At 34.7% G+C, this 12,944-nt stretch overlaps 1 protein-coding gene and 1 non-coding gene across 8 annotated transcripts; one reads left to right on the top strand and one right to left on the bottom strand.

Moving 5' to 3' along the window:
* Positions 1-263: 263 nt before the first annotated feature.
* LOC111377687 (sucrose nonfermenting 4-like protein) lies at positions 264-10,649 on the top strand. 7 transcript variants are annotated; one of them, XM_023000821.1, is made up of 13 exons: positions 1,201-1,714; positions 2,138-2,225; positions 2,899-3,081; positions 3,217-3,351; positions 3,469-3,528; positions 6,634-6,723; positions 7,360-7,497; positions 7,741-7,882; positions 8,015-8,188; positions 9,164-9,227; positions 9,335-9,404; positions 10,166-10,259; positions 10,338-10,649. In XM_023000821.1, the coding sequence occupies exons 1-13, from the start codon at positions 1,641-1,643 to the stop codon at positions 10,427-10,429; spliced, it is 1,404 nt and encodes a 467-aa protein (XP_022856589.1). In that variant the 5' UTR covers positions 1,201-1,640; the 3' UTR covers positions 10,430-10,649. The 7 variants fall into 7 exon arrangements, 6 of the variants coding, with proteins under 6 accessions (XP_022856586.1, XP_022856584.1, XP_022856585.1 ...); XM_023000819.1 differs by having other exon boundaries at positions 1,204-1,688; positions 10,338-10,625; XM_023000818.1 differs by lacking the exon at positions 1,201-1,714 and adding an exon at positions 264-604 and having other exon boundaries at positions 7,741-8,188; positions 10,338-10,625.
* A 633-nt stretch (positions 10,650-11,282) lies between these two features.
* On the bottom strand, positions 11,283-11,364 carry TRNAS-AGA. The gene has a single exon. It is a non-coding gene; the product is annotated as a tRNA-Ser (tRNA).
* Between the last annotated feature and the right edge of the window lie 1,580 nt (positions 11,365-12,944).

Below are 12,944 nucleotides of genomic sequence, written 5' to 3'. Positions count from 1 at the left end.
ATTCGCAGACGTTGTCCAAACCTTTCATTTCTACCATCGTGAGTACCAAACCTTTAAAAAATCTGCACTTGGAGTCCAAATTGATAGAAACCATTACTTTTTCCATTGATTGACCAAAAATTAAAGGTTTGACCATTGTTGACTAATTTTCAAGGGCAAAAAGGCAACTCTACATTTTTTTCATACAAAAAAGCTAAAATAAAAGAATTAATTAAATAAATAAATCATATTATCTTCTCCACTCGCCCCACACCCTACCCAAAACCAAAACCAAGGGCACGAAAACGCCGACACCCACTAGCTTCGTCTCCAACCCCGCTTGGCATCACCATCCAACAATCACCAATTGAATCTTCGCCTAGGAGGATAAACACCTTCAATCAAAACCCAAGCATTTATCCTGATATAAACTCATAAATGCATAATTTTCTTGCAAACCCATCCTAGTTTTGATTCAGAATTTGGGGAAATTAAGGAAAAATGATGACAATTGAAGGGATGATGGATAGAAGGGGTGTTGGATGATATAATAAGGAGGCTTTTGGAGGGCAAAGGGAGGAAACAGGTGCAGCTTGCAAAGGCGGAGATTCGGCAACTTTCGGAGGTAGAAATGATTGGATCAATTTCTATCTTAAACCCATGTCAACTACCATACTACAAATTCTTCATACGGTGAACTAAGAGCTACGATTGAAAAGTGAAGGAATTGTGTAATTTTGTCTTTGCCTCCCTTAACAAGACTTTGCATTACATTTTCCATGTCAAAAATCTAGATTTCAAACTCTACATTTCCTTCTCAAGATCTATGGAAGGAGTGGTGGTTACGGCAGATTTGGTGGCGATGATGATTGGTGGATTTGAAGGTGGAAGGTGGCGGTGGTCTGATGGCTATGATTTGGGGAAGAAGAACAGTCTTCCCTTTTCTATTTTATTTTTTTATATTTGTAATTAATTATTGTAGCATTACCATTTTGCCTTTGAAAATTAGTCAACAATGGTCAGACTTTTAATTTTTGGTCAATCAATAGAAAAAGTATTTGGACTCTAAGTGTGAATTTTTTGAAGGTTTGGTACTCATAATGGAACAAATGAAAGATTTGAATAAAGTCTGTAAATAAATGAAAGATTTGGTACTTTGACTGCAATTTTCCCTTTATAAATACTTCAAATTGCAAATATTTTCGATAAAATTATTTTTATTCACACGGTACTATTTACTTTTTCGTCCCTCATTTCCACTCAATTCTGTACTTCCAAACATACCTTGTAGACATTGGGAATCGGAATAGCATTGTAATTTTAAAATAAATGAAAAGCAAAAGCCACCCTTCAAAATTGTTTGGCACGACTGTACTAGTAGAATATCATCATATCGACAGATCGTACTACATCAAACACGACACTTTCGTTTGCAGCTTGACCTGTTTGTTGAATATAAAATCCCCATCTTCTTGGGGAATCCGACGAAAATCTCGATAGATTTTGTATTTCTGATTCTTGGTGTTTTTTTTTTCTAGCTGGCGGATTTTACATCTTTAATTTTTTGGAGTCCAGCTTTACTTGATGGTTCTATTATACTATTATATATAGATTTTTCTTTTTATATATATGCACTGTGGGTCGATATCTGTGAATTGTGAATGGAGATGGTACACACACCGTTTACATGGCGCTATGGAGGTCACCAGGTTTCAATTTGTGGCTCTTTCAATGGGTATTTTCTGTTTCCTGGTAACCATTTTCTTGCTATGAGGACTGGATGGTCAATGGTTTACGGGCCGAGTTCTTATTGAGCTCAGCGATGTTAGTTTTATGAAAAGTTAGTTATTTTGTTAACAAACTATACCTTCTGAAAAGTAACTTTCGATGCATTCATCCAAGTTTCAGAGATACTGTGGCCTAATTATCTCGAAACGGAATAGTTAAAAGAGTTCTGTTAAGCCCGGTGGCCTGGCTGTGCCAGGGCATAGATGTCTAGTTTTTTCTGCTGTTCAGTCCCATCTAATCGAGTTTATATGGTGGTGCCTTAAACAAATGGTTTTCGTGTATTTGTCTTTTTGTAGTTATAATGTGACAGTTGTGTGTCTCTTGCATTATTGTATACATGATGGTGTTATGAATTATGATATTGGTGCAGTTGGACTGAGAAGATACCAATGACTTTAGTGGAGGTTTCGTCTTCTATTTTCCAGATAATTATTGATCTTCCGCCTGGTTATCATCAGGTATATAATTATGGCAGAGCATTATGAGAATGCCAGGCCTTGGGCAGCTATATATTATATTCAATGATTGAGATGTGAAGTACAAACATGAATAATCCATCAATAAAAAATATCGAGATAGTAGCGTTGAGAGATGCATGTCAAAATTAATTGGCATAGCATTATATGGAAAGCCTAGACTAAGCTACTAACTTGACAGGCTATTTTAAGCAACATGAGATTTATATGAGCGAATGTGCCTAGAAAGCATTTTGAATCATTCAAACAAAAGTTGCAATTTTGGTACTTGAAATTAAGGGGGACGTTTGTTTCCCATTTTTGTAAAAATGAGAATGAAAAAATATAGCCGTTATGGTCCCACACAAGAGATATAAATTCAAATTTGGTGGTTTAATGTGATGGATAACGGTCATATTTTTCATTTTAATGGGGAAAGAATAGGAAACAAACAGGGGCTAAAGTTTTCTTGGTTAATTATATTTTTTGCACTAAGTAGTAAATTGGTCTTATTATAACTCAAGCTTTAGATAGCCATTTTTACTGTTGATTCTGATCATGTACCACATTTCCAATTCTTAGTTGTTAAAAATGTCTCTCACTGCTTGAATATGGAAGAAATCACCCCTTTTTTCTTTGCAATATGTTAATTTCTGGACAATTTCCTGTAATGCAGTATAAATTTTTTGTTGATGGTATGTGGCGAGTGGATGAGCAGCAGATTTGTGCTCAGGATGAGTATGGAACTATCAACAATATAATTTTAGTTAACGGAGCAGAGAAAGTGTCTCCAAATTTACCTGCTGAAGCTTTTGGGGCTAGCATAAACCTGGATAAGGCTAGAATCATGCAGTTCGTGGTCAGTGCTTAACTTTCACTGTATGTTGTGCTAATTTAATTTTCATAATTACAACCCCTTTCATGCATGTTAGGTCATCCTGCTATTTTGATTCATGCAATTAAATTTACAATCTATTCTGGTTGTGCCAACTAGGGTTCATCTTTAGGCGCCCCAGTTAATAAGCCAGTTCTGCAGTTTTCAGATGGTGAGATGGATGTTTCTCGTAATCTTCTATCAATGCATTTGTCATCTTCTAGAGCATATGATTTGATTCCATATTCCGGCAAGGTTTGAATGCCACTTTTTTTTTTAATTATTTATTTAACTCTTAAACATTTGCGTTGATTGTGATCCCAATATGCTTCGTATGGCTATTAAGTTTGTGATAGTTTTTTCTAAGAGTAGGTCATTGTATTTGATGTTGAAGTGGCTGTGGAACAAGCCTTCCGTGACATGTTTGACCAGGTAAAAGTTTCTTAGCTTTTTTTTTATTCTTTCTGGATGGATGTACTACTTTTGTGGCACGTTATAGAATTATAAATATTTTACTACTTTGATTGGTCATATAGTTACTGGAAATGTCATAGAAACAGGAATTATATGTTTTACTTATCTGTCCGATAGTTGAAACTTTAAATGAAAGAAACAGACATCTCTCTCCAAGTTTGCAAAGATATGGAAAAGTGTGTAATTTGGGGCTAAACATATAGGTCAAACACCTTCCATAGGACACTAATATAAATGTCAGTTATGGTCAATTGAAAGACCAAAAGCTGCAGTGCTTTTTCTTTTCATCTGAGGCTCTTGCTGGGATACTTGCATCTTATAAAGGATGCAAAAGAGGCCAACAAGATCTTAATCGGATCCATAACAGAAAAGAAAAGGAAGACAACAAGATCTGATTGATTTTTGATCTATTTTTTTTACACATTTTGTTCCTTTGTTTCTATAACTCTGTTCTTGAAAAATGAAAACCTTAAAAGCATAATTTCTTCTGCCTTATCCCAAAAAAATAAATAAAATCTCTAGTGGTAATCGAATAATGATACGAAGTTTCCCTGACCATTAATGCACGGGGTAGGAAATGGTAGACAAATATCTGTATATGATTTCTAGTAACTCAGTATTCCTCGTGGAACCTTTTGTCGTATGCTGTGGCATAACCTGGATAAAGAAGACCGAGCATATATTAAGGTGTACCCAAAGCTCTCGAAGATTCAATTTGGCTTATGCTAGGGATATCTACAATGGAAACCATATACTTTCTTAGGAGATTGATGGAAAAGTATAAATAGAAGAAAGAAGATACGTATTTGGTAGTTGTTTATTTAGAAAAATCATGACAGGTTGATGGTGCTAGAAAAAAAAAAGAATAATTTTCTGAATAAAATATATAACTTTCCCAAATTCATAGTGCAGCCTTTTTTTTGAAAACAATCATATCTCAACCTATACTTCATGAAATAATGAAATTCCACGAAATCATGAAATTCCAAGTCTAGATGATAGATAACTCATAAAGCAACATTTTTCAAGTGGAATTACTCAAAAATATAATATATAACAATCACAATTGAATTCCAAAATCATGGGTTGATTCTGGAAAATCGGGACAGCTTTAATAAAAAATAGATTTAGTCCTTATTTGATTCTCATTATTTCAAAAATACATTTTTCTCTCTCTTCTTTTCAACCGCACAATCTTCAATAAAATAATATTACACTCAAATCCAAAACTTTTCCTTATTTTTTAACCACACATTCTCCATCAATCTATTATTCGAAAATGCATTCTCCTCTAAAAATGGGGCTCAAATAGGGTCGTAATTTATTAAAATCATTCAACAAGTTTTGGAATCATAAAATTTTGCAAAGTATTACTAAAATTCGGTTCCAACATGCAAATAAAACTTGGAATAATTGAAAACATAAGTACTCAAAAGAGAGTCTAATTATCTACAACATAAAATAATCTGTTCGGCGTTAAAATATATCTAAAGAAATCCTAACATTACTAATAATTAAGGTACTTTATGATGAGAATCCGTGGTCCAATAAATAACAGAAAGAACAAGGATATAATGGAGCTACTCTAAAGGATTTTGTGGTCATATAGATAGATTATTTTAGGTATTTAGGTTCGATTGCTAACAAGGAAGGATGACTTGTAGATGAGGTAATTTATAAATCTAGAGTGGCTAGATGAAATGGAGAAGTGCTACAGAAAGATCCTAAAAGGTTAAAATGTTATGTGGAGAACAATTCTTAGATTGACCATGCTATGTGGGATTTAAGATTGGGTTGTCAAATGACAATGACATCAAGATGAATGTAGCGCAAATGAAATTTAGGATATGAGAATATATTTGAACAAATGGAGTTGACTCAGGTAGAGGATAAACTTGGGTAATGGCAACTTAGGTAGCTGGGATATGTATTGCAAAGACATAAAGAAGCTACCATTCACAAAACTGATGCAATTTTAGTGGAAGAGGTTAGAAAGGTTAAAAGGGAGGGTAGATCAAAATTTACCTAGCATGTTATTCACAAAGGATCTAGCCATGGACAAACATTAATATTGGTGGGTCGAGGATAAATTTAGGTAAAAGACTACTTGGTTGGTTGGGGAATGTGTTGCGAAGATCTAAAGAAGCTACTATTCATAAAAGTGATGCAATCTCCGTGGAAAAAGGTTAGAAGAGAGAGTTGCATCAAAATTAACTTTTTGTTGTGCATTCTTATCAATAAAAATTGTGATTTTTTTCTTTGTCCTTCTACTTGCTAATCATTATTCAGATTTCATTGCTCTTCAGTAACATCAATATGTACTAACTATTTTGGTTTATTGCTTGATTATAGGATTATTGGAATTAAAATATAATTTGTCTCACTTTATGTGATTATTTTTTAAGTTACGTAGATCTTATGTACGCCTCAAATCAGAATCTTCCATGATTCTAAGTCTCTGCATCCACCTGCATTAGCATTTCAGACCTACCCAGTGGAATCTTGAGTTTGGTTTCCATTTACTCCTCTACTTTCCTAGGAAACCTATTTGTTAAGGCAAGTCACATATTGCTCCTTTTCATATTATTTGAGGTAATTCTTTTCAATACCGCGGACATGTGATTCTGAAGTAGTCAATTTGATTAAATTTGTACATATCAGACACTTATTAAGTGCAGTTTAAGGTTGCTGTTTAACTCTTGAAATTCAGCAATGGTTTCCAGTCTTGTCTTGCGAAAATTGGTAGTGTAGTTGTTACCCAGGTTCCAATAGCTTTTATGTCAAACTGTAAAGTCACGTGGAAGATGCGACTCCAGCAAACAATCACATACATCAAGAATTCTCACCAAATATAGCGTTGTTGTCATTAGAAAGAATTGGAAAAAATTGCATACCATGTTATGTAATAACTTTACATGCTTACTTTATTCTTCCTATTGTTTGTATAAGAAATCATCTAAATGACAAGTTTATGCATAAGATTGTTAATTTGGATATGTTGCTGTTACCTTTTCACTGCTTCACAAGTTTCTAGACTAATTTGCTTATCATTATTATCATTAGGGGCTTGCAGTTGTGCCTCTATGGGATGAACATCATGGACAGATTGCAGGAATGCTAACTGCGTCAGATTTCATGTTGATTTTACTCAAGGTAATTCATGTTTCAGGAACTGCTATGAATGAAATGCCGTCGGACTTTAACTTGGTGAAGCCAGATGGTGAAATGATTCACAGTTGTATTGAAGCCAAGAAACAATGTTTGTGATGTAAATATTCACATATGTGTCCATTTCATCATTCTTTTTCCATATGGAAAAAGTTCAACCCAAAATTTTAAGAGCAACGGGCGAATTATTTCTCGAGTAGCTGTCTCTATACTCTTAACACAATCTTGCTTTTGCCTTCCTCTCGTCTAATGTACAGTCACAGACTTATGCGCACATGGAGTTTTGTTTCACTAGAACCGCTTAACGTTTTTACATCGACCTATTGGTGGATGCCAGACTCCCATTTTCTTTGGAGAACTTATATATGGATACTTATTTCTATACTAGGACTTTAAGTCGAGCATTCCCTGCCGCCAAGCAAAACAGGTTACTGGCTTGTTAATTAGCCCAATAAAAAAGGAAAGAAAAAAAATGTTCAATCAGTTTTACAACTTAGTGTGCTATTAATATTGGTAATTCAGTTAGTTTTAAGTTTAACATCGATGATGCCAATTGGCAGTTGGTTTTCTAGCCATTTGCATGCTGGGGATGACCCCCCCCCCCCCCCCCTCTTTCTGCAGCTTCACAGAAATCGTGCCATGTTCACCAATGAAGAGCTTGATATACACACAATATCTGCCTGGAAACACCAAAAATTTCATCATCCTAAAGATATGATCGGGGCTTTGGTTCCACTTCAGCAAAGGTCGTTAATCCAAGTAAGTGCTCTTATTAATGTGGATTTATAGGGCTGACTGCCGCCTTGGTGTTTGTCTGCGAGGATTGAAATGCTATCTCTAATCATCCTCCCCCCACCAGGGAAAAACAACAGACACGAACACTTTGTAATAAAAAAGGACTCATATATATGATGCTCGTGTGTGTTGTACCTGTCAACACGTTGGTAACTTTGGGAATCTCATTATTGATATGTTTTACCCTATTACTCTTGCAACCTACAGGCAGGTCCTGATGAATCTTTGGGAGGCTTGGCTTCAAGAATTCTACATAATAATATTTCTGCAGTTCCCATCATACATTCAGCAAAAGATGGATCTTGTCCTCAGTTGTTACACATAGCTTGCCTCTCTGAAATATTAAAACGTTGTGAACTTATTAAACTATCAGTTTCTCCTCAAACTTTACATGTTTTTACCTGCTTACACTGTTTTGTTTTTGTTTTTGTTTTTGTATTTTGTATTTTTTTTTTTTTTTTGTTTTTCGTATACATCTCAGATGTATGCAGGCATTTTAAACACCATATTGGATATCTGCCGCTTCTACAGCAACCAATTGGTTACCTCCCATTAGGTACCTGGGCTAGAGAAGCTGGAAGAGCGAGTGATCGTCCGTTGTTGACATTACGAACCAATGATTCTCTTGATTCTGCTCTTAATTTATTGCTAGAAGGTGCGTAATGACTTCATGTGTGTGCCATAGTTGCATGCTTGAAATGATCTAAATCCAGATGACTCAAAACAATGCTTAAACTGAATTTCCACTATCACCCTTTCACACGATTCTTCTCTCTTTTGAGACGTCAGTACTAAACTCCATATTTGACTAAATTCCATATTTCTAGTCAAATATGGATCTAGTCAAATATGGAGTTTCTCTTGTTTTTGGAGGACAGTATTTAAACACAAACATCGGTTGTTTAAGTACCTTCCTGAAGATTCCTGATTAAGCAAACATGTAGAATCAAAGGGTACAGACTATTCTGATTATTAGCTCGAGATAATTCCGTAGTGCAGAAATATTTATTTTAAGCTCATTTGCTGTATTGCTTTTGAGTTGGTCAACCCTGGACATCAGTTGGAGCACTTTGAGTGCTCAATGAGTATGCAGAACATGCGCTGAGATGCCAAGCAAAGTCACTTTTGAGGTTTGAGATAGGATTGGCAGCAGCGTAAATAATAGTTTCATGACACGTGTTCGAAAATATTCTGGCTTGATATGATATATTTGTTATGGATATCTAGAACTCCTGCCTATTATTGTGTTCCTTTCTTCCTTGCCATGATAATTAGCCAGCATGTTGATAGACTCAAGTTTCAAGTCCTTTAATCTCTCACCGCTTGCAATAGCTAAGCTAGCCTCTTGAACGAAGTGGAAGAATTCTGCCTAGGGGTCAAATTTAAGTGTAGGCTGAATTTGGGATCACTAAATTGTCGACTCACAAGAACCCAAGAGCTATGGAAAGTTGGGAGCTATAGAACTTTGTAAAGTAGACGGAACAGAATGACAGACTGGATAAATTTATGCTTATATTGCTCAGTTATGCTCTGTACAACTTCTTGATTAGAAATTATATCTTGACCCTGTTTATACTTTACCTCAAACACGGTGATGATTGATTGTCTTATTTCATTTGTTTTGTTTCAGCTCAAATAAGTTCGGTGCCTATACTTGATGACAGGGGTAACATTGTAAGTGTCTACTCTAGGAGGTAATGGATGCCTGTTTATTGGATCTTCAAACATTTTATCACTCATATTTGCAAGTTTAATTTCCTGCCATATTGTTTCTTGTAAGTTCGTAGTCAAATTTATGCAGTGATATTATGTCATTGGCAAAAGACAACATGTATATCCGCATCCAACTTGATGAGATGATGATGTCTCAGGTGAGTCCTACTCAACTGTTGTTAATCTGCTATTAAGTGTTCTATTTCCATATATATATATATATATATATATTTTTGTACCACTGTGAGATTGAATAATGGCAATGGATGTATTGAATATATCTGTGGGTATTAGATGAAATATTTGCAAGAATCAGCATAAGAAATTATGTGGAATGGCTGAAAATTACAACAATTACACCCTCGTACCTTTCGCGATATATTTTTCAGAGCATGTTTAACTAAAGCTTTAGAAGTTCTATTATGAGCGAACGAGTAAATCCTTAAATAAATAATTTCTTTATTGGTCAAAGTTGGAAATAAATTGGTATGAATTACTAAAATTTACTTAACAGTAGCTTCTTTCACTTAAAAAGGTCAAGTAAACATGCTTCTAGCATTCTGCTGCAAAAGAAGTTGCCTGGCTAGTAACAAAGAATTTGTGCATTATTTCTTCTGGCGTTCTTCCTCTAGCGACTTCTAGAAACGTTTAACAGACAGGTTGGACAGAAAATAGTTAGGTAGTGAAAATTCTATCAATTTTGTTTTACATCAAACCTTTCAGGTAAAACTTCTATTACATCAGTTGCATTTGTAAGATTGCATGGACTAGAATTATATCGTCTCTCTCTCTCTTGAATGTGCACTAAAGGAAGAATTTGGCAACCCAACACCACCATCACCACCAAGAGAATTTTGATGCACTTTTGCAGCCAGCATTGTTTTTGTTGTGTAGTTGCTAAGAGAGGAATTATACGCAGGCATTGGAAGCTACTGGTGAAGCAGGAGGCCGATACCAGACATGCACTCGGTTCGATTCCTTGTGTAGGGTGATGGAACTTCTGTCAGAACCAGGTAAATATTTTTAAAGTTTTTTCTTCTGCATTTCGAAAATGAAACGCATATTAGACTTTTCTCGAACGTCTCTTTCAGATGTGCGGCGTGTAATTGTTATTGAGGCCTGCAGTCGACGTATTGAAGGCATAATAACACTGAGAGATGTATTTACTTTTATTTTGCGATGAAACCCTTTTCTCCCCATAAGCCGGAATTGAGATGTAGACTGATTAATTCCCTGGTTGTGTTGATTTTCTATATTTCTATTCCAGTTTTGGTAAGTATTTCAATACTACAAGAATTACATAGGCAAAAGTATTCGACCAGTCATTGAACCTCCTAATCAGATTCGCTGAAACACTTTGTAATAATATGATCAGCTTTCTAAATGCAGCCACATTTTGACAAGCTAGTCCCCAAGTACGAATCTGTTCTTATCCCTTTCTTTTCTATACATTCGTGTACCATCCTTCCCTTTTCAATCTCTCCTAGCTGTGCACAAGCAGAGAGCATCGAAACCGAAGCAACATCATCGAACTTGACTTGAAATGCAACCGTACGATCAAATAGCTTAGCAACTTCCTTGCACCGGTTCATTTGTGGGTACGCCATGAAACAGCATCTCTTTCGGGCATTTCATCAAACAGATTCCGGGCTCAAATTAACCTCATCTCTATACAAATTTCATCAAAATCTTTGTATGCTAGATCAACGTCCCCATTTTTACATTATATACATTCAAGTGAGTTGTGCACCCAAAAACACTATCCAAAACCCAAATTTAACTGCTTCATATTGTAACGGGAAGTTGAAGGATTGGGTATAAGATCGAAAATTTTGAGATTTATTGAAGGGTGGAATGAAAGGATGCCTCTTGAGATGGAGTGGGCATGGACTTGTGGGAATTGTTGACGATAAGTGTCAAAATAGGATAGAATGGCAAAATTTGAAATCCAATTGAGATTCGTTAAATGGTTCAGTGAATCATAGATGAAATTTACCATATTTTCGAATTTTAGAAGAAATGGAAAACAGAAACATCGTGAACGGCAGGATTCGAACCTGCGCGGGCAGAGCCCACATGATTTCTAGTCATGCCCGATAACCACTCCGGCACGTCCACTTCGGCTGTCACAGATCTCAGGAATTGAAATATTATGCTAATATAACATTATTATTTAAAAAATTTAACGTAGCTATCTTATGATCATCTCCCTCAAGGGAGCGGTCGCATGAAGAAACAAGCACCCTTTGTTGATCGAAGGATTCAACAAATATGATAAGAAGTATTCAATTTAAATCTATATAAGTTCAATTAAAGACATTTATAATTTTCAAAATTCTTGATGAACAATTATAAGTAGAACTTTGATCTTAACATTCTTAATGTGAGAATGTGTCATAGTTTGATTGGCTAATGGTTGATAGGTGCAATTATTACACCAAAGTACTTAGTTTGATTAAGCCATTGTTTGATACAAATTAAAATTAAAATTTTTATCATAGTCAAAGTTAACAATAAATTTTAATAACATATTTCATGGAATCCATAACTTTTCAACCAAATATTTTATCAACTTTTATCAAAATCTGTTAAAAATATGATTTTAATATCTACCAAATGGGGCTAAATATAGATTGTGGTAGGATAAATTCAAATTTGGATGGTTATTAATGAAAAGAAGTGACAACTTGCTAAAGAAGTGCGAAGTGAAAAATTATAAAAGTTTGAGGACTAAATTATAAATATCCTAAAGTTGATTCGAATCAAGAATGAATGATTGAAAATTACATAGATCGAATTGAATGAAATTAGAAGATGAAAGACTGAAATTGCACCAGAAAAAAATGATTCAATATACTCAAAGGAAGAAATCAAGTGACTAAAATGAAGTTTTTCAAAGTTTCGAGGCGTGCGATAAATAGACTTTGTGATCGCAGCGCCTGTTGCGACAACAACAGTAAGCAAAAAGACCACATGTGCTATCGTGGCCCAGGTAGGTGTGCCATTGCAATTTCATTATTTTCATGAACCTCTTCTTTAAAAGCAATCATGTCATGATTTATTTACCAAATTTTGGACTCTATAAATACTAACCTTCGTCCAACAATTAAAGAGAGCTCTCTTGATACACAATACGTATAATTTTTGCAAACAGGCAAACCAAATAAGAAGCTTTAGATAGAGGACAAGAGGACACAAACAAGAAATATTTGTTCTAATTCATAACTTAAAGATTAAGCCCTTGTTTGAGCCACATTATTTTCATAGGAATGCATTTTTGAATAGTGTATTGATGGAAAATTCATGATTAAAAAATAAGGAAAAGTTTTGAATTTATGTATGATATTATTTTATTGAATAATATGTGGTTGAAATAATGTCAAATCATTATTTAAGAATGTATTCTTTTTTAAGAATGTGGATCAAATAGGGAATAATTCTTGGATTTTGGGCAAAGGAGAAGAATGTCAAAAAGGAAATTATCAAAACGAATTGAAGAGATTCAATAATCAAGACTTATCCTCTTTTTCTTCCTAAATCTCTAGTCCCGGTGATGTCCCATACATCAAATATGGATTCTTGTAACTTTGTAATCTTCGATTAAACTTTTAGCCCCTGTCTGAAACTATTATTTTCATTTGAGAAAATAAATAGCGTATATAAAAGTTGTATCAATTGTTGTACCCCCCTCGCCCCCC

This window comes from Olea europaea, unplaced genomic scaffold (genome assembly GCF_002742605.1).
Source record: "Olea europaea var. sylvestris unplaced genomic scaffold, O_europaea_v1 scaffold1708, whole genome shotgun sequence".
Taxonomy (NCBI): Eukaryota; Viridiplantae; Streptophyta; class Magnoliopsida; order Lamiales; family Oleaceae; genus Olea; species Olea europaea.
This window is presented reverse-complemented; position numbering and strand designations above follow the sequence as displayed.

Bases quoted from the DNA above. Each gene is read 5' to 3' on its own strand.
- LOC111377687 (XM_023000816.1), top strand. From the start codon at position 1,609: ATGCACTGTGGGTCGATATCTGTGAATTGTGAATGGAGATGGTACACA. The intron at 1,689-2,137 runs GTTTCAATTTGT...ATATTGGTGCAG, and splicing joins GGCGCTATGGAGGTCACCAG to TTGGACTGAGAAGATACCAA. The intron at 8,189-9,163 runs GTGCGTAATGAC...GTTTTGTTTCAG, and splicing joins TCTTAATTTATTGCTAGAAG to CTCAAATAAGTTCGGTGCCT.